Genomic DNA, 27,978 nt, shown 5'->3' with positions numbered 1-27,978 from the left:
TCCATGTTGGTCGGGCTGGTCTCAAACTCCTGACCTCAGATGATCCGCCCACCTCGGCCTCCCAAAGTGCTGTGATTACAGGCATGAGCCACTGCGCCCGGCCAGGTCCCTTGGCACTTCTGTCCTAGACACCAGGGTCCCACACTGTCCATTTTTCCTCTTTTGCCCCTGACACTGAAGCCTCTGCAACTGCCCCATTTAGGCATGGCTGTGCACTTTAACCCCGTTGGTTCACCTGTCATGGCTTTTACTCAGTGAGCCTCTTGTCTTCCTTCTGCTCTTTCTTGCACCCTGTCTCACTCATGCTGACTTTGGGTTTAGCCTTGAACGCTCAGCATGCTGATATTTTTTGAGGCTAAACAATCCTGTTCCTGACTTCCGACTTTATTATCAAAGTCTGGTAACTCGTGAAAATTGTGGGGGGTAATGGTGGTGGTGGTGGTTGGAGGCTTGACACTAAAGGGTGGGAGCCTGCACCAAAAAAGGAAATGATGAAACTGGGGTAATGCCACCTGAGGCAGAACGGGACAGGAGGGGGCTGGTTTCCAATATGCGAAGTGAATTGCACAATTTAAGGTCATACAACCATGAACACGAGAAACATGGGAACTTCTTGTTGGAGAGAGCCTTGTCTCTTGTTTTTATTTTCTCTAATCCTTTACTTCAATGCAGAAACCAACCTTCCTCCCTGTTTTTTTCCTAAAAGAACCAGATTCAGGGGCCCCCTTGTGTCTAAGAGAATTAAAACCCAAAAGCAAGTACTTGCAAAATGCCTTAAGGTCTATATAAACAGACCTTGATTAAAATTATCAGGCAGTGGCACTGGGTAGTAAAAATAGCAACACAGTAATATAAACTAGCCCAAATTTGCTGCCATCCCACAAAACTCAGTACAGTTTGAGTATCCCTTATCTGAAATGCTTGGGATCAGAAGTGTTTCTGACTTTAGAACTTTTTTGGACTTTAGAATATTTGCATTATACTTACTGGCTGAGTATCCCAAACCAAAAAATCCCAAATCCAAAATGCTCCAATGAAGATTTCCTTCGAGCGCCATGTCAGCACTCAGTTTCGGATTTTAAAGCATTCTGAATTTCTGAGCATTTCGGATTTCAGATTTGGGTTGCTCCACCTATAATACAGACCCCTGAGGATTGTCAAGTCAACTGTCTGGTTCCCAGGTATAAATTAGTCTCTAAATGTGTATAAAATGTTTATCTTCTCTGAAGAGTTCAGAGGGAAGTTTGAGGGGAACCAGCCTTAGGTTGGATGATTCATTCGAAGGACTCAGAACTCACTGAAAGCTGTGATGCCCACGGCTATGGTTTATTACAGGGAAAGGATACAGATGAAAACCAGTCAAGGGAAGAGGTGCATGGGGCAGAGTCCAGGAGGGATCCAAACACGGGCTTCCAGAGGTCCTCCTGTGGAGCCATGGGCAGCGTTCACTCCTTTTGGGAACACTGTGTGTCAATATCCATGGAGTATTGTCAACTGGGGAAGTTTACCTGAGCCTTGGAACCTAGGTTTTTTATTGGGGGGTCCATCAGGTAAGCATGGCTGACTGCCCAACAGGTGATCTGTTTTCACTCCCTCTAGAGTTGATCTGATACCATGTGACCCAGAGCTCTCACCCAGTCTCGCATTGCTGGTGTGACTCAAAGCTCTCACCCTAAATCATACTGTTACTAGCTGACTGGCCCAAGACCCCCAGGCAAACAAAGACACTCCTGTCAGGCCTAGCATTCAAAGGACTTAAGAGACTGCCTTCCAGCAGCAAAGGCCAGACTTCTGGTGGGGCAAGGTGAAAGTCTTTACCACACACTTCCCATGTTCTTTTTTTGTTGTGGTCTACTGCACTCAGGGGACTGGCCACGCTGGGCCTCTTTCTCAGCACAGCAGCCGAGGTCAGTACTGTTCCTCAGGCCTGCCTCGGGGCTGCACCTGCCACCAGGCTTTTGCTCTTGCACACCTTCTTGTGGGTCAAGCCTGGGGACCTGCACGAGGCGACTGAGGCCAGGTGAGAATTCAAGTGGGGCACGGGCAGGCCTGCAGTGCTGGTGGACCCGGGGCACCCTCCGCAGCTGCTGGCCCGGGTGTTAAGCCCTTCACTGCCCTGGGTTGGCGGCGCCGGCCAGCCAGCCGCTCCGAGTGCTGGGCCAACTGAGCCCGCTACGGCTGAATTCGCACTGGCCTGTGAGCGCTGCCTGCAGACCCGGTTCCCATCCTTGCCTCTCCCTCCACACCTCCCAGCAAGCAGAGGGAGCTGGCTCTGGCCTCTGCCAGCCCAGAGAGGGGCTCCCAGAGTGCAGTGGCGGGCTGAAGGGCTCCTCAAGGTCGCCAGAGTGGACACTGAGGCTGAGGAAGCACTGAGAGCGAGGGCTGCTAGCACATCGTCACCTCTCACTATGCTGAATTCTTCTAAAGCAGGGGCTTTTTTCTACGATTCTGCCTCCTGGCAGTCTGCCTGGCATGTAATAGGTGCTTGATTAGTATTTTTTTTTCTTTTTGAGATAGGGTCTCATTCTGTCACCCAGGCAGGAGTGCAGTGGCGTGATCTCAGCTCACTGCAGCCTCTGCCTCCCAGGTTCAAGCAATTCTCCCACCTCAGGCTCTCAAGTAGCTGAGATTACAGGGGTGCGCCACCATGCCTGGCTACTTTTTGCATTTTTAGTAGAGACGAGGTTTCACCATTTTGGCCAGGCTGGTCTCAAACTCCTCACCTCAGGTGATCTACCCACTTTGGCCCCCTAAAGTGCTGGGATTACAGGCGTGAGTCACTGCGCCCAGTTGAGGCTTGATGAGTATTTGAGACGTGAATCAACGCCTGTTTAACAGCAGCATTATATTAACAGACCATACTTTTAGTTCTGAAATGCAAAAATTTAGAAGCCTACAAATAACCATTTGGGTAGTAAGAAGATAAAAATAATGTATATTTGCATTTTCTTATACATGTGTCAAATGTAACTGGAAGGGTACACAAATAGTAACTGCGTTTGCCTGTGAGAAGCAGGACTCGGTTGTGGGGAAGCAGAGTTGAAAAGACTTCCAAGACTGTAGACCCTTTTATACTTTTTTGATTTTTGAACCATGCAAATGTATTCTTTATTTGAAAAAAATTAAAAAATTCTAGCAACAAAGCAATGAGCAATGACTCAAAAATTCTTTATTTTGGCTAATACTGATTGCTACCATTTTATTTATTACAGTTCAGAGGAGAGTCATTCACTAGACATTTGGTTGTTATTAAACACTAAAAATTAGGTAAAGACTGGAGGGGATAAGGATCAGAGAACAGGATAAGGAGAGCAGAAACACACTCAGGAGAGAACAAGAGATCCTGCCCATTCTCATTATGAGGATGAACTGGCTACAGGACATTAGTAGCCTGATCAGATCTAACTTAAATACCAGTCTCTCCAAAAAAGTTTTCCAAAAAAGATCCCCTAACAGTTATTTACTGCACAAAAAAGGTTGATATTTCTAGAAAGAGATGATCTCTTTGACACAAAAGACCAAACTTAGGACCCAACATAATACATAGCACCATGACAGAGCTGGGATCCATTAAGACATGACTGTGGACAGAACCATCTCTAGGAACACGCTCTCACTCACAGATGGATGTGTTGTTTTACGGCTTAAAGATGTTGTAGACGGTTCTCACATAAATTTCATCAGGGGGAGGCTTCTTCTTGCTGCCAGGTTCAAGGAATCTCTTAATTGTAGGGATATTACTTAGTTTCACTGTGTACTCCTGAAAAAGGAAAACCCAAAAGTTTAAGGCTAACAAAAAAGGTATTAGTTACTACGAAGATATGGTTATGCAAAATGGCCCATCAAAATTTGTTCAATAAATACTTGCTGAAGGGTTCCAAGCAGAACTGAAATCTAGCATTTGTTTAGCAGGGATGTCCAATCTTTTGGCTTCACTGGGCCACACATAAAATACACTAACACTAACGGCAGCTAATGAGCTGGAAAAAAAATCCCAAAGTATCGCATAATGTTTTAAGGAAGTTTAAGAATTTATGTTGGGCCACATTCAAGGTTGTCCTGAGCCACATGTAGCCCATGAGCCATGGGTTGGACAAGGCTGGGTCAAGATCTGATCTCTATGGTTATTTACAATCGCTGTCATCAATCACCTGTATCAAGATCGGAGTTTAGGCAAATCTCCAGGTTCACAAAAAGATAAGAACTCTACAACAATGGCAAAAGTAAAAACATACACAAAATAGAATTATGACACTTAAGGTGAAAAAAAAGGAAGGGGAAAACTCATTGAAAACACCTCCACTGTTTTTTTCTGTATTGTTTTTTAATGCTAGTCAATTTGAAGCAGTGGGAGTGGGGAAGGAAAAAAGAAATCTGTAACTTGTTGTGATCAATTAGCTGTAAACACCACTTGGACTAGCCACCTGAAGTGCACTGATCTGCTGGGAGAAAATGCATGAGCCACTTAAGTAAAGGTGCTTTAAAAAGTCACCAGATGGTACAATTTATATCTTAAGATTCAGCTTCTTCAGAGTTTTTACTCCTATCAGTAAATGAATCCTCTTTCTGGCTATGTTCAGGAAATCGCCAGTTGCATTTTTTCATAGCCTCTGGCTCAGATACCAAATATTTATGTAAACTGGAATGGAAGAAAAAAATTGTATTTTTCATTCATAGAATCAAATCTTACCAATTCTCAGTAACTGAAAAGAAAAGCCCATTTTATCTAGTGAAAAATCTGAACTATATGAAGAAGCATATGCTCATCATATATAATTATTCTAATAAAACCTTTTAAATCTATTTAAATAAAACAATTTATTTAAAAGTGAAGAGGTTGTTTTAAATAGCTACTATTTATTAATTGCCTATTATGTGCAAGACACAGCCTTAATTAAGCACACACACAAACATACATACATATGCCACTAATAGTAACAAAAACCCTAATAATTATGCCAATTAATTATATATATGACAATTTTCTCTTTTCATTATGTACTTAAGCTCTACTTGTGTTATCTGATTTTGAATATTATACCAACATTTAGAAGCTTGTTCCAAATGATGTATTGTTTCAAGATTTATCTGGGGTTCATAGTTATCATGTATAGTAAAACTTTTGTGACTTTTAAATCCATTAATCAACACAGGAATAACCCTTTAAATTCAACACTGATCTGGTGTCCGATTCTGAAGTTTTTAAATATTGATGCTCAATCTGATCAGAGAATAAAACTGTATTTACACAGATAATGCCTTGGGGTTTAAAAAGGGGTTGTTATTATAGTATCATCAATGTAAAATACCAATAGGTCCTGGTGCTACAGTTTACCAAGAAACCTTGATCTCTATCATTTACCCTAGACTTTCTAGATATTTTGTGTCTATTCAGTGAAAAGTTCTCTACTGTCTGTGAGGTGTGTGTGTATGTGTACACAAGAATGTATATACATGCATGCCTGGAAAGATTTCACTTTTTTTTGTGTGTGTATGTGTACACAAGAATGTATATACATGCATGCCTGGAAAGATTTCACTTTTTTTTGTGTGTGTATGTGTACACAAGAATGTATATACATGCATGCCTGGAAAGATTTCACTTTTTTGTGTGTGTGTATGTGTACACAAGAATGTATATACATGCATGCCTGGAAAGATTTCACTTTTTTTTGTGTGTGTATGTGTACACAAGAATGTATATACATGCATGCCTGGAAAGATTTCACTTTTTTGTGTGTGTGTATGTGTACACAAGAATGTATATACATGCATGCCTGGAAAGATTTCACTTTTTTTTTTTTTTTTGAGACACAGTTTTGCTCTGTCACCCAGGCTGGAGTACAGTGGCATTATCCCAGCTCACTGCAACCTCTGCCTCCCCGGTTCAAGCGATTCTCCTGCCTCAGCCTTCGAGTAGCTGGGATTACAGGCACATGCCACCATGCTCAGTTAATTGTTTTATTTTTAGTAGAGATGGGGTTTCACCATGTTGGCCAGGCTGGTCTTGAGCTCCCGACCTCAAGTGATCCACCTGCCTCGGCCTCCCAAAGTGCTGGAATTACAGGTGTGAGCCACCACGCCCAGCCTAGATTTCACATTTAATAAGTTTAGCATTCTACCTACTTCTGGGTTCAGCATCTCACCTATTTAGGGCCATAGGTACTTCTAGTACTTCTAAATGTGTTTTTCAGAAACCACACAGTCTAGTGGAAAGAGTACAGACTTAGATCCCAGACTCCTCTGTGGCTCCCAAATCAATCATCCAGTCTTGCAACTTTATGCAGAATGTAATGTTTCCAAGTCTGTAATTTTCATCTGTAAAATGGAGATAGTGAAGCCCATCTCCTAGGGTTATTGAGGTGGGGTTGAGGGGACAGATGAGCAAATGCATGTTAAGTGCCTAGCAGACTGACGAGAATGCAGCTGGCTCTCAATAAGTTGCAGATCCCTTCCTCTGATTTCCCTTCTCTGCTAAACAAATAATTTTTTTTAACAGTGCAAAAGAATATTTCAGGTGAAAAGTATCCTAAGTCAGTTCTGAACGAATAAAATCAAATTAAGGAAAGCCAATCTCCGTGTCTGCAAGAGTAAATGAAAAAAAAAGAAAAAAAAACTATATACACTATAACATCATAAATGATATGGTGGTTTATTGCCTTGAAGATTTTTATTCTCATTTTCTGGATGTATTTATTGAACTGGTGGTAACTGCCCTCATTAGTGTATCAAAATATTTAACAGACTTGGCAAAAAATGGTTTTAAGCATGTGTGTTACTCTTCGGGGAGTCAGTGTATCTCTCTTGGCTTTTGATAACTTGGTCAAACATACAGCAATATGGTCCGTATCTGCACTGTATCGGGGATTGGCAAAGTTTTTCTATAAAGGACCAGTCAGCAAATATTTTAAGTTCTGTAGGTCATATGGTCTCTATCAGATCTACTCAACTCTGCTGTAGAAGCACAAAAGCAAACTTGACATTGTGTAAATGAGTGGGCATGGCTTTGTACCAATGAAATGTATGAATACTACATTTTGAATTTCATATAATTTTTATGTGTCATGAAATATTATTCCACAGATTTTTTTCAACAATTTAAAAATGTAAAAACTATTCTTAACTCACAAAAACAGGTGGCAGGCCAGGTTTGGCCCAGGGGTTACAGTCTGCACATTAGACTTGGAGACAAAAGGCTAAGGTTCTAGACAAAACTCAAGCATCCACTGGCTAAGCCAGCTTGGTGGCTGATTTCTTTATCCTGGGTCTCTACTTCCTCAAGTGAATACTGAGGTCACTGAATGAGTTTTTTTTAAAAGGCCCTTCTCTCCTTTAAAGTTCTATGATCAATCCTGCCAGAATAACCCTGAGGGATAATTTGAACCACACAAGTCTTTCCTTAGAATTCTCAGGAGAATGGTAGGAACCCTTTGGGGTGATGTTTAGGGTGCTATCATCTCTCATTTGCTCTCAGAGCTCAGGCTTAGAATTTCCTAACTTGAGACCATACTATTTCTGAGAAAGGGGGTCATAGCCTGATGAATGAGACTGTTTTGATGTTTATCTCGCCCACTATCCCAACAGTAGATATATGTGAGTGTGAGAGCACCTCACCTCTATGGTTATTTCTATGGAAAGTCCCCAGTGGCAAACTCCCTGTGTATGGAGTTTTTTCCAGGAGTGCAGTTATGGAACAAAATTAAGATGAAAATTTCTGAGCTGGGTGTGCTGGCACATGCCTATAGTCCCCGCTACTCAGGAGACTGAGGCGGGAGGATCTCTTGGGCCCAGGAGTTCAAGACCATTCTGGGCAACACAGTAAGATCCCATCTAAAAAAAAAAAAAAAAGAAATCTTTACACATCAATGATCTTTCAACTTGAAAGATTTAAGGACCAGAAAAACAACTTTGGGTCCTTACTTTCATTTCATTTGCCAAATTAGAATCTTAAAAATATTACACATACACACACACACACACACACACACACACTCCCCCAAAGCCAACCAAACAATAGGCACTGAAGGGAGGCCCAAGAGTTCTAGGCCAATCTTCTAACACATAGTTTTATTTACCTGGAGGAAAGGAAATGCAGACAGGATATTAGGAATTTTCTCTTCTAGAGCTAAAATGGTTTGGAGTAAAATCACATCTGCAAGGCTCAGCTGATTACCAACAAGAAAGCTTTGTCCGTGACCCCTTAAAATCTGTAAGGAAATGGTGTGCATCAGTCATAATATTCCACATGGAGAGACTGATGAGGCTATTGAATCAGCGCAGTAACTGAGAAGAGGTGAAATTATGAACTTGTCATTTCATGCTTTCATAAATAACATCAATTAAGAGAACATGCCCTATCTCTGACAGAGAGAGCAAGAGAGAGTAGGGGAGAGAGAGAAAGTACAAAAAAGGCATGGAAATGAAAGCATCCTTAAATATCTGCTGTGGATCTGAATGAGACATTGAAGTGGGGAAGGGAAAATTCCTTATTTCTGGATTTAGCATCTGGTGTTTTGAAAGGATGCATCTACTCCAAAAATGTATCTACAGAAATGCATGCAGGAGGCTTGGGGAGGGGCGGGGTGATTTAAGAAATCTAAGTGATAGATCATCTTTAAGGGGCCCACTCTTACTTCCCAGTTCTGTTGCTAGAACATCAAACATGCAGTAATAAACTCAACCCAATTAAAAATTAGGCTTCCTCTTACAAGTCCCAAAACAGAGAAAATTAAAAGCCTGAGTTCATCTTGACTCCCATTCTGAGGGTAACATACAGGTGTGGGCTTATAAGAAAAGATTGTGATTAGGGAGAGGCAAGGAGCAGTGGTAGCAACGGGGAGATCCCCTTCGCAGGGAACTCTTGGATGCCCATGGGTATCTGCATGTGCACAAGTGTGTGTGTGACAGGAATTCTGAACACAATTCCAGGTCAAATATAGCTGCTGGAGCCAGAGTGGCATAGTACAATGTATCCTGAATTTGTAGTCAGAGGCCAGAGTTCCAACCCTGCTCTCTGTTTTCTGGCCATGTTACCTTGGACAGGTCCACTGAATCTCCCCATGACTTCATTTCATTATGTGTAAAAGGGACAACAGTTCTCACCTCATAGGTGTGTTGCAAGAAACCCTGACACAGTCTGGGCCCTTGGGACCTAAGAATGAGCAGTGACCCTTTGCCGAAGCACCATGTCCTCTGTGCCCTTTCCAGACCACATTTCTGCATTATCCTATTTTACATTCACAAAGTGCCTGTGGGAAAGATACCATAAAACCTAGCTACAGAAACCCCAGAAAATACCTCTCCTTTTGCCTAAATCCAGTTCCATAAAGATGGTCAGAGGAAGCTTGCCAGATAGCCCTTCCCATATTTTCACATCCTCTTATTTAGTGTTTGCACTGAAACACTAAAAATACTCCTCCCAGTTCAGGAATCAAGAATTAGAAGCTCAGAAAAGCAGATATAACAAGAAGAGAAAAACAACAAAACTAAAAACAAAAAGAGCAAAGGGAAGACAAATAAAATGGAAATGTTCTTCTCCTCATATCAAATTATCAGGGAGGATGTCAGCTATGAGATAGCTGTTCAACAACTGTTTGTTGAATGAATGAATGAGGCAGTTTCTGTTTTCTGTATCTTCTGAAGTTTCTGCTGTATCCACACAAGGTGGGAACTTGGTGAATGCAAGGAACAATAAGGGACAAAGGCAGGGAGCCCATACTTTTTCTAGACTTCTGAATCATGTGGTCCTAACAGAGTCTGAGGGGCTCTAAGACACCAGCTTTGTGCTAGGCTACTATTAGCTCTTAGGAGTCCATTAGCTCTTAGGTTAGTCCAACTGGGCTCAGTTTTAAAATGCTTGGACAGAAAAGGGTGTTTGTGGCAGCTTCTTTGTGGTTTGGTTACTCTGTGTACACAGGCATCTCTGCCACCTACCTTTTCAAACACAGGAAAGTATCTAATTATAGCCTTCTGGGCCATGTTAACCACTTCCTTTTGTTGATCATCTGGTTTTAAGAAAGGATGCATGATAAGCAGTTCCAGCAGATCCAGCGTCCCCTCCACATACATGTCAATCCTTAAAACAAAAAAGCAGTTGTCTCAGTTTCTCCTCTTTTTGAAGCCATTGGTTTCCACAACTAAGAATTCAGAGTGCCTTTTTTTTTTTTTGTAAGATGCTGGCAACGTAAGTCCCTAGAAGCATTTACCTATACCTGTCTCTTAGGAGCAAAGAGGTAAGGTCAATTCTAGTTGTAACTCACAAAAATCTGTCACAGATCAGACAGCTTGAGAGTCACGAGTGCTCTCTTCCTGGCATCCTACTCCTCCACCTTCACCCCAGCATCTGTGTTTTGGTCTCTTAGTATGGGTCAAACTTCATCTTCATGAAAGTAGTGAATACCATTTACTGAGTGCTTAGAGTGTACCAGGCATGGTGCTAAACACTCTCTATTCATTATCTCATTAAATCACATGACACTATGAGAACTGTACTATTCTTATACCCACGTTGCCCAGGGTCATACATCTAAGGGGTGCAAGGACCTGGCTTTGAATTCAAATTATAATCTAATGGTCTCTAATGGTCACTCTCCCAGGCCTTGAACGTCACAGCAGCTCCTCAATCCTAATACTTAACAATAGTGAATGTGTAAGAAAGGTAAAAAGCGGTATCAAAGCATTTAAAAATGTTGAAATCTGAAACAATGACACCCTAGATATAGTATTCAATATCTGAATCCAATTATTTTCTTTTGTTTTACTCAGACTCTCTCTATTGAAGTTCCAACTGGTCTTCGTGACCTTCTTGGGTTTTTGTTCCCTGATCTCATAACTATGTAAGACATAAAGTAAATGTGGTGTGCTGCAGAGGACTGCTAATCAGCTAAGGCATCAGTAAGCTGACAAGTGACAACACTCAAGAGGGGCCACAGTACAGGGTTCTCTCCTTGAGGTCCTTGCCAAAGAGATTGTGCTTGTCTGCTATGTAGTGGAGAATGCTTCGGGTCTGTACCAACTTCATCCCGTCAATTTCAACCATGGGCACTTGTTGGAACAGCAGGTGGTTACCTGAGAATGGAAGCCCAGAGTTAGAAGTGATCTCTTCTTCTCTGTCCCCCAACCCCTAAAAAATGCTCTGTTGAATGAAAAGAAACGTGGAATCATGGCCTTAGGAAATAGTGTAAAGCTTCCAGATGACAGATAACTTTAACTTCATTCAGGAGAGCAGATTTAGCCACAAAAGAAACCTGAAGGGGTCAGGCACGGTGGCTCAAGCCTGTAATCCCAGCACTCTGGGAGGCCAAGGCAGGTGGATCACGAGGTCACAAGTTCGAGACCAGCCTGGCCAACATCGTGAAACCCTGCCTCTATTAAAAATACAAAAATTAGCCGGGAGTGGTAGCAGATGCCTGTTATCCCAGCTACTTGGGAGGTTGAGGCAGGAGAATTGCTTGAACCCAGCAGGTGGAGGTTGCAATGAGCCAAGATCATGCCATTATACTCCAATCTGAGCAACAGATCAAGACTCTGTCTCAGAAAAAAAAAAAGAAAAAAGAAGCCTGAAAACTAGCATTGTTATAAACGTTCCCTTTTCATTTTCACCTCAGGAAAAATGCCTATCCAAAGCGATAAGGGATTGAGGGGAATGTAGTGAAGATATTTCTTCAGTGCTACACAGGCCAATACAGCAGTCAAAGCTACATGCAGCTATATAAATCTAAATGTAAATTAATTACAATCTTTAAAACTTAAAATTCAGTTCTTCAGTTGCACTAGACATATTTCATGTACTCAATAGTCACACGTGCCTAGTGGCTACCATATTGGACAGTGCAGAATACAATGTTTCCTTCACTGTAGAATGTTCTGCTGGACAGCACTGTTTTTAGAGAATCTGATCATGAAACCTAAGTAACTAGCTGAGACTCATGTATACTCTTTGGCTCATGTATACTCTGTGGCTACTCTGTAGCCACAGAACAGATTGTTTACTACCAAGTTCGCTGTCACTAGTTAAAAAAACAACCCATTGTTTTCTTTAACAAACCTGAATCCAACACTTTCCACATACCAAACCCTGGGGAGAGATGCCTGTATACGGTACAGCTTGGCCCTTGAGGGTTTGGGCATTCGGAACAGGTGAGGGTAGAGGGGAAAGGAGTACTTAGCACATGCCTAGTGGCTTCCAGCCACCAACGCACACAAAAGGGGGCCTTACAGCCCTGGAGTGCTGGTGCCATACAAGGCAGCCTCCAGCTGGGCCTGAGGACCCTGCTGTTGGCTGGGAGGGAGGCTGCTCACAGGTTGATGGGTGCATTCTTTATGGGTCTACTGGTGGCTCCTGCTATAATGGATGGGCAAGGAGGGAGCAGGGCTGACCAGGAATTAAAGGTGAAGGGAGGGGGCAGTTCGTTGATTTCGCTTCTGTGTGGTATTCACTTCCGAAAGTATCCCCATTGCGTGTATTTATTTGCATACTTCAAACAGGCCAGGATGCCTCAGATAGTATGAAGGAAGTAGGGAAAGATGAGAAGGAGGGAAGGGGCAAGGGAGAGAAAGAAAGGGGGAGGAAGAGATTAGAGGCGAGAGAGGGGAGAAGAAAGGGATGGAGGAGAGCTGTTCACTTGGATGGGGAAGGAACTGCTCACCCCCTTCAGCCAGCTTTCATGGAACTATTGAATAAGAAGTGATTTCCTGGCAATTTCAACTATTTATTCCCTCTTGCTTTTTTTCGTTTTAGGATACTGTTCTGAATGTTCAATGTCATTGAATATTTTTGCCCTTCCACATAAACAGCAGTTCTTAAAGGAAAATCAGTATTAGAGGCAGTTGTTTCATTTTCATACTCACCATCCTGCAACTTGTGTAACTGTTCTTTTGTTTCCAGAAATTCTTCATCAAACTAAATTTTAAAAAAAGAAATGTATATATACATAGTGGAATATTATTCAGCCATTAAAAAACCAAAATCCTGTCATTTTCAGCAACACGGACAGAAACAGAGGTCATTACGTTAAGTGAAATAAGCCAGACACAAGAAGACAAAGACTACATGTTCTGATTCATATGTGGGAGCTAAAAAAGTGGATCTCATAGAAATAGAAAGTTATTGGTGTTTACTAGAGGCTGGGAAGTGTATAGAGAGGAAGAGGATGTGAAAAAGACGTTAGTTAATGGTACATAAATACAGCTAGACAGAAGAAATAAAATCTAGTGTTCAATAGTATAGTAGGCTATAGTTAACAATAATGTATTACACAGTTCAAAATGGCTAGAAGAGAAGAATTGGAATGTTCCACCATAAAGGAAAGATAAATGTTTGAGGTGGGTAATGGACATCCTAGTTACCCTGATTTGATCACTACACATGATATGCATGTATCAAAATATCAAATGTATCCCCCAAATATGTACATTGTGTATCAATTTTTAAAAAAGATATCCTCACCCTCCAAAAGGAGGTAAACATCATACAGACTCAGGACTAAAAATACCAAGTTAAACAGTCTTAAGAAGCAGAGAGAAAGAGCAGACTTAGCATCCACATCTTGGTTTCTAAATATCACTGCCCCCTAAAAGGAACTAGGGCTCCTATAAGAGAAGGTTGATTTTGTTATGCCAGAAAGCAAGGAAGTACTCAAAGGTGAAAGAGAAAGGCATGGAGGGCCCTGTGACGGGAATTCCCTAACAAATTTGGGAAAATTTAAGCATCAAAAAGAATGATGTCAATTACGGATTATAACATACAACAACAAAATATCTATGTCCATAAATGATGATGCTAAAAAAAAAAAAGCTAGGGAGAAGAAAAAGCTCTTTTTTACAGAAGACTTAATTAAGTTACTTAATTGTGATAAAGGGAAAGTATCGATTTATAATGGAGAGATCGGGAGATCTCTCACCCTCGGTCTAACCAAACAATCAAACTTGGCTCCCCAGTCAGTGCAGAACACTGACATCCTGAGCCTTCTGTTGTAACACAATGAGAAAGGCACAGTCACACCTGCTAAAACAGCACCAAAAATATTTACCCTGAATCTACACAAAAGGTGAAAATCAGGTATATTCAGGATGTGGGACCTTATAAACATAATGGCCTGGACTTCTCAAGAGTCAAGGGCATGAAAAAAAAGTCAGGTCCTGTTGATGAAAATCAACTAAAGATACATAACAACCAAATTGGAAGTAGATCTCGGAGGAGAGGAAACTGTTAAAACTGCTAAACGGATGTGTAACAGTTATATAGACATTTGGGGGAAAATAGGGAAAATTTGAATATGGATTGCATATTAGATGTTGTGAAGGCAGTGTTAATTTTCTTGGTGATGACAATGGTATTGTGGTTATTAGGACAATTATTTATTTTGCCTTGGTGTCAGAGGCATGCGAACCAGAGCAACTCCATCTTGAATAGGAGGTGGGTAAAATGAGGCTGAGGCCTACTGGGGGGCTGCATTCCCAGACGGCTAAGGCATTGTAAGCCACTGGATGAGACAGGAGGTCAGCACAAGATGCAGGTCATAAAGACCTTGCTGATAAAACAGATTGCATTAAAGAAGCCAGCTAAATCCCACCAAAACCAAGATGGTGATGAGAGTGACCTCTGGTCGTCCTCATTGCCACACTCCCACCAGCACCATGGCAGTTTACAAAGGCCATGGCAATGTCAGGAAGTTACCTTATATGATCTAGAAAGGGGGGAGGCATGAATAAATCACCCCATTGTTTAGTATATTATCAAGAAATAACTATCAAAATGGGAAACCAGCAGCCCTTGGGGCTGCTCTATGGAGTAGCCATTCTTTTATTCCTTTACTTTCCTAATAAACTTGATTTTGCTTTGCACTGCAGATTCGCCTGAAATTCTTTCTTGTGCGAGATCCAAGAACCCTCGCTTGGGGTCTGGATCAGGACCGCTTTCCTGTAACACTGGGAGGAAGACACATGCTGATGTCTGCAACTACTTTGAAACGATTCAGGAAAAAAAGGAAGGGAGAAAGCAAATGTAGCAAAATGTTAAGAATTGGTGAATTTAGTTGAAAAACATTCAACTTGGAGGGGTGGGGGAGAATCGGGATCATAGGGTGGAGGCTTGGCTTCTGCTACTTGCCAGGGTGGGTGCTCATGGTGTGAGGAAAGGATACTCAGTGCTCCCAGAGGATCTTCATCTAATGCTCATGAACAGTATCCTTGGGGCAACAATGCTCCAAGCCTAGATGGTCAGATGTGGTGCAGGCAGTACTCCTGGATCAATTGACAATGTCTCTCAGATAGATTCAGTTGAGGAATTTGTCCCTGGATATTTGTACTACAACATACTAAAATCAAAAGTTAAAACATCATATTAGTTAACAGAAAGGGTTATTTATTTTTTCTTAGAGGTCTGTCACCCAGACTGGAGTGCAGTGGCTCAATCACAGTTCACTGCAGCCTCAAACTCCTGGGCTCAAGGGATCCTGCCACCCTCAGCCTCCCAAGAAGCTGAGATTATAGGCTCAAGCCACCACATTTGGCTCAGAAAGTTTATATGATATATGCAGGGACAAGGTGCTCAACTTATGCTCCTAGTTAATGGTAGAAATGGTGTAAATCTCCCACGTCTCAATGGTGATTTGCCTGGGTTTTAAGGGGTCTTCAGGCAAATAAAGTTCCAACCATGGAAGAAACAACCAACATAGAGCCATGTCAATGATGACTCAAATTAAGTGACTGACCAACATTGAGGACTCCCTGAATGAGAACAGGCTGTTTTTCAGTAGGTTTTAGTGACCTAGTAACTCAGATGTATGTGCTTCAACTTTAGGTTCAACTCAATCATGGGATATTGAGAATCATGGACTTGTCTGGTGGCTGCCAGCTGGTCCCTCCTGACTGTCTCAGATCTATGTGAGCACAAACTTAACTGGCAAAGAGGTGGGGAGGGGCCCCCTCTCCACCACCTTGTAAACCATGTGGTTGCCCTGGGAGAGAGACCAATGCAGCTTCCTCCACTCTGGTCTGAGGAGTGGGCTCATTACTCTACCAGATCAGCCTGTTCCTGTCACAGATTGGACTGGGGTAGGTGGGTCAGATAACTCATGTTCTTTTTTTGTTTAACTTATTTAAGATTGGGTTTTTATTACTGTAACCAAAAATGTTGACTCATAGGTGGGTAGGAGGGGCAGGGTAGAATGAAGAAAGAGAGAAGATTTGACGAAGGGTTATATCCATTCAAAGCCTATGAAATGAATCAAGAATTACAAACTCAGAAGCCTACGGAGTTAGACATGTGACAGACACAAGTGAAGTTGGGCAGGTTCAGGTCCTGGGACCATGAATGTTTTTCACTTTCCTCTTAACAGTTAGCAAATACACCCTGAGACAAGAGGGCGAGGTGGGGCAGTCTTTATTCAGATCCAACAATTGCTGCCCTGTGAAAATAAGGACTCAGGATCACCACATCTTCCAATTTCTAAAGACAAGTCAGAAATCAGAATTTGCATATGAACATAATGTCAACTCATTTAGAAAATTGTAAAACACCATGTGGCAAGTTATCATATGCAAAAAATAAAAACAAAAACAAACACAAAACCCATAACCCAACAACTCACATTTGCCATCTTTGGAGGTTGCTAGGGTAACAACACATTATTGTGAAAATTTATAATCAAGCATTTACCTTGCCTTTTCTATATGAAGCACATTTTAAAGTAACTGAGTTTTAACGTTTATGATTTAAACATAACATTTTTACACACTTTAAAGTTAATGAGCGACAAGTACTGTCTTAGAAGAGAATCACAGTTCATAAACATAGGTGAAATGATGGAAATGAAAAGAATTGCCATTTTGTAAACCCTAACAGTGATGATGATCAATAGCTGCTAAAACCACAAGTTGAAAAGAAACTGGGAGAAACTAGAATGTGTGGATTGGGGTTGACATCACAGGAACACACCGATGAAACTCGGCATCACTGAAAACGAGACAACCAGACACCAGACAGCCCCTGACGTGGTACAACAGAAGTGTGTTCACAGTATCTCCTCTGACATAGTCTGGCAGGAAAAAATAAAGAGAAAGAAAAAAGGAGCCTGAAGTGATCATGTCTCTGGGTCCAGCTAGTAATTTATGGGAAGTACAGATAATAGAGGAGCATGTTCAAATAAGGGTAGCCTCACTTTACCATGTTACCTCAAGGCAACACCTGGAAGGTAAGTAAACCAAATCCAGAAGAGGGAAAATTTTACAGGGCAGTTTCTTCCACAAACAAATGGCACTAAAAACAAACGTAGACATCTAGCACCCAGATCTTGACTTTAATACCTTTTCTTTTCTTTTTTTATTTTTTATTTGTGACGGAGTCTCGTTCTGCGGTCCAGGCTACAGTGCAGTGGCGCGCTCTCGGTTCACTGCAACCTCCGCCTCCCAGTTCAAGCCATTCTCCCGCTTCAGCCTCCTGAGTAGCTGGGACGACAGGCGCGTGCCACCACACCTGGCTAGTTTTTGTATTTTGGGGAGACACGGGGTTTCACCATGTTGGTCAGGCTGGTCTCAAACTCCTGACCTCATGATCTGCCCACCTCGACCTCCCAAAGTGCTGGGATTACAGGTGTGAGCCACCGTGCCGGCCTGTTAATACCGTTTTTCTATCTAAGAAATTCCTGATTCTAGGGCTAGGGCAGGGAAAATATTAATACAAGATGAGCACTGAGCATTTTATAGTGTCAGAAAGTGCTGAGAACAAAAAAAAGGCCAATGTGAAATAAAAAAATGTAAACCTGAAAGAGCACCGTGGCCAAAGCTGTAACAATTTAGGCAATTTAGGTCATTGGACTATAATCTAAAGTATAAAATCAATATGCAAGCAAGATACCAAGGCTGCCAGTTTGAAGCCACTGAAGAAAACACGAAATTTACCCTAAGAATGCATAATAAGAGCTCAGAGTAACTGACAATTTCCAGGTACATTTCCTTTCTTCTTATTAATAAATATTCATTGGTGCTAGATCAGAAGCCAATAATTAAGTAAAAGTCAAAAGGAAAATAGAATTCCATCAACTACATTCTAATTATAAAGAAAAGTCCCTTCAGGGATGGAATGTGACTCAGTGAAGCATGCCTGTGATTTTGGTGGACGAGCACTAGAACTGAATGGTACTTCAAAACCTATTTTTCTTTCAGAGGTATCAAAAACTGTATAACAAATCTGTGAAGAAACAGCATATAAGGTACCTCGACTCCGGCGGCGGCTAAAACCCATCTCACGGACTCCATCCGGCCTCTTCCGTTGGGATAGTGGAGCTTGGGCCTTGCTGCCATGATAGTTTTCAGGCTTTCTGAAAAACAAATGCAGCAGCTCCTCGCACACCAGCAGTCCCAATTTCGCGTCTTCAACCCAGTGCTCAGGGGCGAAATGAATATTCAGGATGTTGGCACGGGAAACTGTTCTTTATTTTTGTTTTTGCATTTTCCCTCACTCAAGAAAAAACATACCACCATTTTAAAACATGGACAAAAAAAAACCTTGGCTTTTATATGATTTCTATTTATGACTTCTTATCCTGGATCTTGGGAAGCTGGGGCCATTTGTTGTAAAAACATGTGCTAGCAGTACGGGATTTCACAAATTCACAACATTATATATTTTGACCTTGAGAATCTCAGATTTTCCAGATTCAGCTTGGGGATAGGGGGTGGCAAGCGTTGAAGAGGGTCGCGAAGGAAAATCGCACAGCCACTGGAACCTCTTCAAGTATTCATGCTTTTATATACATCATATTTTATTATCACGGCAACTAGAAGGTGAACAGGCCGAGTACTACTATTGTCTGCAAAATGTGCATCCACCGTCACGCATGCGGGGGCTGCCCCCCAGGTCCCACGTGTCCCCCACCCCTACTGGGAGATGAGTCCCCGGCCTTGTAAAAGGAACCGGGGCCAGGGTTTGGCCATGAGAGACTGCACTCTCCCATGCTCGGCTTCCCCGCTCAGCCCACGCAGGGGCGTAGCGGCCGCCCAGCCAGGCCCTAGGGACCATCCGGGCCCAGCTTCCACCAATGCATTCAGACTCCGCAGAAGGGGTTAAAAAAAAATACACACACTCCAAAAAGGACCTCAGCTCCAGCCAACAGGCCCACCTCTGCCCAGACTGGAGATGAGGGCAAAGGACAAGAGGGAGAAAAGAGAAGGACTGAATTGGGGGGATGAAGGAAGAATGTGAGAGTGAGACTCGGAGAGTAGAGGGAAGGGAAAAAAAAGAAGAGAGAAAGGGCGGGGAAAGGGGTGACCGCAGGAGAGAGACAGACCTGGAGTCCGCTCGGAGACCTGGAGCCGCACAAAGCGCAAGGCCAGCAGTCCGCGGCTAGGCGAGACCAGCAGGCGGCTCTAGCGCGCGGGAGCTGGGCGAGGCTCCGGAACGACCTCACCAATAGAGACTGCAGTATTTAGCATGCCCCACCCATCTGCAAGGCATTCTGGATAGTGTCAAAACAGCCCGAAATCAAGTACGTTTCTACTCAAACTTTAGCATTTGGGGAATAAATGATATTTGATATGCTGGTTAAATTTGATTTTAGTTAAAATTACCTGCTGAAGCTCTAGTGTGATAAATAACTTGACCTAAGTGTAAAGTTGAAATTTCCTTCAGGTTTATATAGCTTGTGCGCCGCGAGGAAATCTCGGATGTGAGGGCGATCTGGCTGCGACATCTGTCACCCCATTGATCGCCAGGGTTGATTCGGCTGATCTGGCTGGCTAGGCGGGTGTCCCCTTCCTCCCTCACCGCTCCATGTGCGTCCCTCCCGAAGCTGCGCGCTCGGTCGAAGAGGACGACCATCCCCGCTAGAGGAGGACCGGTCTTCGGTCAAGGGTATACGAGTAGCTGCGCTCCCCTGCTAGAACCTCCAAACAAGCTCTCAAGGTCCATTTGTAGGAGAACGTAGGGTAGTCAAGCTTCCAAGACTCCAGACACATCCAAATGAGGCGCTGCATGTGGCAGTCTGCCTTTCTTTTGAAATGACCCTTTTTATTTATTTATTTGAGACGGAGTCTCACATCTGAGACTGCACTCTCCCGTGCTCGGCTGCCCAGCCCAGTCCACGCAGAGGCGTAGCGGCCGCCCAGTCAGGCCCTGGGGACCATCCAGGCCCACCTTCCACCAATGCATTCAGACTCCTCAGAAGGGGTTTAAAAAATATACACGCGGCCGGGCGCGGTGGCTCAAGCCTGTAATCCCAGCACTTTGGGAGGCCGAGACGGGCGGATCACGAGGTCAGGAGATCGAGACCATCCTGGCTAAAATGGTGAAATCCCCGTCTCTACTAAAAAATACAAAAAACTAGCCGGGCGAGGTGGCGGGCGCCTGTAGTCCCAGCTACTCGGGAGGCTGAGGCAGGAGAATGGCGTGAACCCGGGAGGCGGAGCCTTCAATGAGCTGAGATCCGGCCACTGCACTCCAGCCCCGGCGACGGAGCGAGACTCCGTCTCAAAAAAAAAAAAAAAAAAAAAAAAAAAAAAAAAAAATACGCGCACTCCAAGAAGGACCCCAGCTCCAGCCAACAGGCCCACCTCTGCCCAGGCTGTAATCTTGGCTCACTGTAACCTCCACCTCTCGGGTTCAAGCGATTCTCCTGACTCAGCCTCCCAAGTAGCTGGGATTACAGGTGCGCGCTACCATTCCCGGCTAATTTTTGTTTTTGTAGTAAAGACGGGGTTTTGCCTTGTTGACCAGGGTGGTCTTGAACTCCTGACGTCAGGTGATCCCCCTGCCTCGTCCTCCCAAAGTGCTGGGATTACAGGCGTGAGCCACCGCGCCCGGCCTGGATGGGTTTTAAACAGCAAGTACACAATGCTTTCCTGACAGGAATGTCAAGTCCATCAGGAAATCCACATATGGGTGTTAAGTAGGCAAAGTACCACATACAGATTAAAATCGAAAGCGCCGTCAACCCTTATTTAATTTAAACAGTAGACCCTAACTTCTTTCTTTCTTCATCTCAGTGGGACATCTTGAGATTTTTCTTCATTTTGTACATTTTAGAGTCACGTGCTCTATAGCCATGGCCTCAAGTCAGCACCTGCTTGGAAGGGGGGGGTCTTTGGGGTTGGGGGTGGTGCTAAAAAAAAAACTAATTTGGCTGGCAAGTTAGTTAAAACGTTAAAAATATTTTAAAACTATCAGGGCTATATTATGGAACAATTGCAAAATTCACATGGATTTCAAAGCTTGAAATACATGCTTTCGAAAATACATCTTGTTTATAGAGGCAGCTTCTGCTATTTCTCAGGCTATAGATGTTATTTTCTTCACCCACGGGGGTGCTCGAGAGTACCTTGCTTGACAAGCCTGGGTGCTGAACAATTGCAGCCGCTAACATGATCAGATTTTATTTTCAGTAGATTTCTCTGGCCAAAGTGAGGCGAATGAATTGGGGTAGTAGGGGTAGAGAAAGAAACCTGTTGTGTCTGTGTAAATTAAAGTAGCACCATGAGTTTGAAGAAAATGGGTAAGAAAAGGTGAAATAGTAAAGAGGTAGGTGGTAAAGGATGTACTAATCAGGTCAAAGGGAAGGGAGGAGGAAGAAAAGTCTAGAATGATGCCCTGTCCAACACACACACACACACACATACACACACACACTTCTTGTCTGTTTGTTCTACACTTGTATCCCGGAACTTAAAGTAAAATTAAAAAAAAAAATCAACTCCATCTGAAGATGTCTATAGCTGAAGAAATAGCTTAATGATACCTGGAAGGACAAATTCCTATGACAGTAGAATATCCAGATGTTCCAATATTGCATAATGCTAAACGCCTTTAAGGTAATTATAGTCACGCTTTCACGTGCTTACGCATGGAAATGCCAAGGATACCTTTCTTTAAATTAACAAAGTACTAATTTTTTTCATTCTGTTAGCCTACTCGCACGTAGACATTACTTAGCTTACCTTTTACATAGATAAGACCCCTATCGAATAAAAAACAAAGACAAGGCATTCCTCTTCTTGCTTTCTGAGGACGCTCTACTCTGTAACTGAGTCGCTTTCAATAAACTCTTGCTTCTCATGGCACTCTGTGACTCGCCTTACATTCCTTCCTGTGCGAGATTCAAGAACCCTCTTTTAGGATCTGGATCAGGACACCTTTTTCTGGCAACACTCAGCCTTGTTCACCTGAAAGTGTAACTAAGGTAGCAGCATGACTCTGTTATTACACAGGCTTGGGGAGAAATGAAAAATCCTGTTATAATAGTTCTGCACTCTATGACAGATATCCCAAAGGCGTTTTATTCCTTTGAAGCCCCTGACATCGTCAACCTGCTTATTCTTGAAGACCCTTAGAGTTGCCCTCATCCTGAGACAGTCTTACTCATTTTATCTATCTATTCTACCTACCTACCTATCCACCCACCTACATTTTCAGAGGCCCTGAGAAATCTTCTTAGCCTCAAGCCTTCACTCATCTGCTCAGTAATAGGTAAAACCGCTTGCACAAAAGTCAAGAGCTTCAAATCTCAGTTTAAGAGCTTTGTATACTCCCAGAAGAGGGCAACATTTGACTTAAATTCAGCCTTAGCTATAAGCGATTGGTGTAAGACCCTATTCTAACAAGTGGGTTTTCTTATCAGGAAAGATGGTTGAGAGCTTGAAATGGCTTCTTCAGTGTTTCTGAAGGGGCAGCCATGGGCCCAGCGTGATGCCAAAAAGACAAATGCCCACGATTACACAGTAAAGTCACTGTGTTCTGATGGCAAGAGGCACAGTTAGGGATTCCCCAATGCAAGTTTGATTGGTAGATCATGTTCCTAGAAAATCCTGTCAAGGAGTCAAAGAACGTTTAGAAAATGAATTTCTTGTGACATTCTTTCTGTAGTTCATGAAGTTATGAACTTCTTTTGAAGGTTTATATTGTATATGAGAATGTGCTGTGAAAAGTTAAAAGACATACAAGGCAGGTTAAAATGATGAACTCAGGAACAAGAAACTGTTTTCACCTGCTTTTGCTTTTTGTTGTTGTTGTTTTTGTTTTTGAGACACGGCCTCGCTCTGTTGCCCAGGCTGCGGTGCAGGGGGGTGATCTGGGCTCACTGTAACCTCTGTCTCCCAGGCTCAAGCGATTCCCCTTCCTCAGCCCCTCAAGTAAATGGGACCACAGGTGCACACCACCACACCGGCTAAATTTTGTGATTTTGGTAGAGATTTTTGGTAGAGGGTCTTGCCATGTTGCCCAGGCTGGTCTCCAACTCCTAGGTTCCAGGGATCTTCCTGCCTCCGCCTCCCAAAGTGCTGGGATTAGAGGTATGAGCCACCACTTCCAGACGCCTAACTTTCTAAAAGCTGAATTTTAAAAAAACCTCCACGTTGCAGGATAACTCTTCATTCTGCTACTCAAAGTCTATGCATCTAATTTCATAGCAGTAACATGATACTAAGCATTCAGGAGAAGTTATAAAACATCAAAGTTGCAAATGAACTAACAAAGGACCAAAATTAGAAAATACTAATGGAAGAACATGAAAACAAAAACAGAACACTCAAATCAATTTTTCTTAAACTTCAACTTTATTTGGAGCAGGAAATTTTTCCTTACATAAGGTTGACATTTTTAAACACCTTAGGACAAACTATTTAAAAAGCAACATTTTTATTTCAGAAGGGTCTTGCTTAAGTGGTTACTCTGAATTTTTCTATTATGAATATTTGCTTTATAAATAAATATATTGTCAGTTACTCCACTGTAATCAAATCAGGTGACTAATTGCTATCTGTACTGAGTTATCTGATATCAGAAGACTTGATGCAGGTCATTTAAAATTCATATTAGCACAGTGTCTATGAGAAATTGATAATAAAGATTAATGTGATATTTACCTCCAGTTTGTCTTCCTAATGGTTTCCATGAGAAGATCCTCACAATAAATTATATAACAGTACAGTACATTTGGTTGGAAATCGTAAAAATAATTCTAAAAATTAGCTACATATATTATGTTGCTACAGTATGGTTTAAATGATATAAAATAATTAGTATGTCAAACATCTTCTTATAAACATATTGCTTTTGGTCATACACTGAACTGAAATGTTCAGCATAAATTCCTTTTTTTCCTCTCCTGAATGGCACAAAACAATGGCTTGATGGTAGGGAAATGCTACTTCATGAGAAAGCATGGTGCCCATCAACTCCAACAGTACCTGTATGTGCACTTAAAAATAAAATAATTCTTATTTTGTGTTGTCTTGATTGCATACAATTTTTGATAACTCCAGAAGATGACACAGTGTTACTATATTAGATGTATATAGTCCTTTAGGCAAGAGATACATTTAAAAAATTATTTGAAAATCAAGTTTCTTCCAACATAAATTTTATCATACATGAGCTGGGTGAGGGCTTGGTAATTAATGGAATTTTATTGTAAAATGAACAATCATGTCAAGAGTAGTTTTTATGCAAATGCGGTTTTCCCTGCTCTGCTGGCTCTACCTGGGGGACATCGATACCCCCACAGCGCACCTTTGTCACTGAACATCTGTCTCATTTCAGCACGAAATGAGAACTAACCCTGTTTCATTTCCTGACGTCCCAGTAAGCTTTCTGACTGTAAATGAGGTATAGTCCTGATAAGTACAGTTACAGGTATATCATTTCTGTTGGTGTCTTACACTACATTTTATAATTCTACAGTAACAAAAAATAGAGGTCACAAGTAGCATTTTATTTTCATGTAACAAGAAATGGCTGCCCAGATTCTCAGTCAGAACAAAAACAGAGAGACAAAAGAAATGGTTACCATTCCCTTCTATAGCGCATAGGTTTTTTACACAATTGGTCCTTTACCCATTTCAGAGAGGGGGAGGAAGAGTACTTCACAGCATTTGCTAGTTAGAATTTGTTTTCTCCGTCCTTTAGTTTTTCTCAACTGTACATCAGCTACTTGATTTTTTTATGAATATGTTTGGCTTCCCCAGCGAAGTTGTTTGCTGGTAAACAAAGGAAAGTGTAAAAGGAAGAAAGCAAAGTATTTTCTGAAGTTGGGCCCTATAAAGTATTAGAAGAAAAACAATTTTATAATGTGTAATAATCAGGTAACTAGGTTTTACAATTAAAAAATGTAATGACCTTATATAAGCTAGATTACCAAGACTATGGTATTAAACAATCCATTTGCTCCTCTAAGGAATATTTACAATTTAAAACCTGCTTTCCAGCAAGCTGGGCAAGGTTTCACATTAATTTACTTTTCATATATAATACAGAAAATGAAAATAAATATTAACCTTATAGTAAAGGACTCATCTCTGAAAACACATTTTCTGATGCTTTAGATAATGAGTTGAGAATATAATACAGAAATGAATTCAGCTTCAAGTTGTGCTTGCATATATATTTTCTGAAGCTTTGCTGCCAGCTTGTTAACAGGAAAAGACCACCTATCACATCCACATCCATTATGTGCTTTTCTCATGCCCCTAGGGATCATGGTGCTTGGTCAAGTATATTTTTGAGTCAGATTCTCCAAAGCATAAATTACTCTCTGATTTTAGGTTACGGCTCTTTGGAAGCCACGGTAATTTGTTCAGAATGCAACATATTATTAATACACCAAAGCAATAATTTACCAAGTCATTAGGTTGAACCATACAAAAGTGTCTAGATTCATTTCACCTATCATTTTAACCTATAAAAATGATCACTTGGCTGGATGTGGTGGCTCATGCCTGTAATCCCAGCACTTTGGGAGGTGGAGTAGGGTGGATCACGAGGCCAGGAGATCGAGGCCATCCTGGCTAACGTGGTGAAACACCATCTCTAATAAAAATACAAAAATTAGCTGGGTGTGGTGGCAGGCACCTGTAGTCCCAGTTACTCAGGAGGCTAAGGCAGCAGAATCGCTTGAACCTGGGAGGTGGAGGTTGCAGACAGCCAAGATCACGCCACTGCACTCTGGCCTGGGTGACAGAGCAAGACTCCGTCTCAAAAAAAAAAAAAAAAAAAAAAAAAAGATTACTTACATACGGTTACACTTGTCATTATCCTGGAACCAATAGAGAGTATTTTGAGCCCTAGGAGAATACGAGTCAATACACTGTTCAGACTGCATTGCGTTCACTGATGGTGACCTTCCCTCTTGCCTTTAAGGCAACCATAAGTGAGGCAAATTTACCATATAAATTTGGATGGATGAGACTGGACCTTTTGTCTTTTTCTGTCTCCAAACTGGCTTTGTCATTTTCAAAATTGCTGTAAACATTCCTCTCAATGGAACAGCCTCTGCCCAACAAATAGAGTTCTCATTCTTGAAAGAAACTACACCAGGGTTAGGAGATCAAATGTGGCACGTGACTGCGACTTCCTAGATGAGTGGAACCTCTGCCATAACTCTTTCTGCTCCCCAAATTGTCCTGAGAATTTGGCTAGGACAGAAGATTAGTCATTGACTGCTCCTAGCCAGATCTGGAGAACTGAGCTAGGTGCAAAATTCCATCTCAGTTACTATAATCAAAAACTTTCTGCTGCTTTGATACTTAGTTTTTTGGCCATGCATCTTGGCAGGAATGTAAGTTTGATTGACTGTGTTAACCTTCATGTTGAGAGCCTTTTGAAACAAAAAGCTCTCCTTTTATTGATACACATACAACTTGATTTCAAAAGTGGAATAAATTAGAATACAATGGCATAGAATGATTAAGCTTGGTTTCATCTGATATCTGCGACCACATTAAAGGGTGCTGAAAAAGTTTTTAAAAATGTATTTACTTAGAGTTCTTTCATCTGGGGAACAAAAGTAAAACAAAGTGAATTATATAATAGTCCTTTCAGAACAGCAGAGTGGTATCCAAAAATCAAACCAATGACCTATTAAGAAAAGCAGAGGATCACTTTTCTAACAACAGTCCAAGAAGGCCTGAAGCACCTAGTGAGCCACACTTAAAATTTAACCACTTCATAAATATCTGCACACACTGAGTAAATAACCCTCTATCACATAGCCTTAAATTGCACCCCTGTTGCAATACTGCATTAATATTATTACATTTTTCAAAGTCTGTAGAAAATATTATCTGGAACCCCAAAGGAAAATCAATTAATCTTTAAAAAGTTCATTACAAAGTTGACTGTATAAAATGCTAAAACATAATCCATATATACAAAATGCTGTTGTTTAAGAAAATAATGGGACCCAGTTTTAGAATAAAATAATTTTATACAAAAAAGCGTACTGCATTCAAATCAATATTTTAAAAAAAACTTTAAAAAAGAATATTGACATGTCTTAGTTCAGAAGAATAACTATAAAGTGTTGATTTGCTCTTATGCCCTCTGCACATCTTGCAGGAAGAACACCAGTCAGCTAAGGGAAAGTGTCCTGCTTCTCCCTATGAAGAGATTCATCACCAAGGCAGATAGTCATCGCCGAGATGCGTACTTGGAAGCCCAGTCTGTCCGGCCATGCACTGGCTGGGCGGCTGGAGGCCGTGGTATCAACCCAGGAGTGCTTCTAGGCTGGGTGTGGAAGAATGGTCGCCCAGGATGAGGTCTCAGGGCCTTCAGGGAGGAATAACCTGCAATGAAAGAAAAAGGCCAGCATGACTGATATGGGGCCAATGCAAGCAAAGTGCAAATAAATGCATTTTGGTGACAAAAACATGAGAAAATAAGGAGTTCATTCAAGACGAGCATCTTGTCTCCTACTTACAATCTTCTCTACTGCATGCAGTTAAAGATAACATTTTAAAGTTGTCAGGCCAAAAATAATGGCATCATTCTTGACCTCTCTTTTTTTCATATCCCACATACAATTTGTCAGGATAGCCTATTAGTTCTACCTTCCAAATATTTACAGAACCTGGTAACTTTTTACCAACTGAACTATTACCACGCTGGCCCAAGCTAGCATCATTTCTTACCTGGATAATTTCAACACCTCCTAATTGGATTCCCTGCTTCCTACCTTGTCCCTGCTTCAGTCTCATGACAACAGCAGCTTGAGG

At 41.9% G+C, this 27,978-nt stretch overlaps 2 protein-coding genes across 4 annotated transcripts in view; both read right to left on the bottom strand.

The window, feature by feature from the left end:
- Nucleotides 1-3,149: 3,149 nt before the first annotated feature.
- GSTA4 (glutathione S-transferase alpha 4) lies at nucleotides 3,150-19,422 on the bottom strand. Its single transcript, XM_010364074.2, has 7 exons — nucleotides 19,290-19,422; nucleotides 18,217-18,320; nucleotides 12,850-12,901; nucleotides 10,935-11,067; nucleotides 9,934-10,075; nucleotides 8,076-8,207; nucleotides 3,150-3,760 (listed from the first exon to the last, which is right to left on the bottom strand). Exons 2-7 carry the CDS (start codon nucleotides 18,301-18,303, stop codon nucleotides 3,638-3,640), a joined length of 669 nt encoding a protein of 222 aa, XP_010362376.1. The 5' UTR covers nucleotides 18,304-18,320; nucleotides 19,290-19,422; the 3' UTR covers nucleotides 3,150-3,637.
- A 4,099-nt stretch (nucleotides 19,423-23,521) lies between these two features.
- The window catches only part of CILK1 (ciliogenesis associated kinase 1), a 60,788-nt gene continuing 56,331 nt past the window's right edge, over nucleotides 23,522-27,978 (bottom strand). For all 3 annotated transcript variants that reach the window (XM_030928999.1, XM_030929000.1, XM_010364054.2), the window contains one exon: nucleotides 23,522-27,549. In XM_030928999.1, the coding sequence (XP_030784859.1) occupies nucleotides 27,395-27,549 (155 nt within the window). In that variant the 3' untranslated portion in view covers nucleotides 23,522-27,394. The remainder of the gene's footprint in view (nucleotides 27,550-27,978) is intronic.

This window comes from Rhinopithecus roxellana, chromosome 4 (genome assembly GCF_007565055.1).
Source record: "Rhinopithecus roxellana isolate Shanxi Qingling chromosome 4, ASM756505v1, whole genome shotgun sequence".
NCBI classification, from domain to species: Eukaryota; Metazoa; Chordata; class Mammalia; order Primates; family Cercopithecidae; genus Rhinopithecus; species Rhinopithecus roxellana.
This window is presented reverse-complemented; position numbering and strand designations above follow the sequence as displayed.

Excerpts from the sequence above, each read along its gene's own strand:
- GSTA4 (XM_010364074.2), bottom strand. The coding sequence starts at position 18,303 with ATGGCAGCAAGGCCCAAGCTCCACTATCCCAACGGAAGAGGCCGGATG. Across the intron at positions 12,902-18,216 it reads TAGCCGCCGCCGGAGTCGAG|TTTGATGAAGAATTTCTGGA; the intron begins GTACCTTATATG and ends TTTAAAATTTAG. Across the intron at positions 11,068-12,849 it reads GTTACACAAGTTGCAGGATG|GTAACCACCTGCTGTTCCAA; the intron begins GTGAGTATGAAA and ends TTCCATTCTCAG.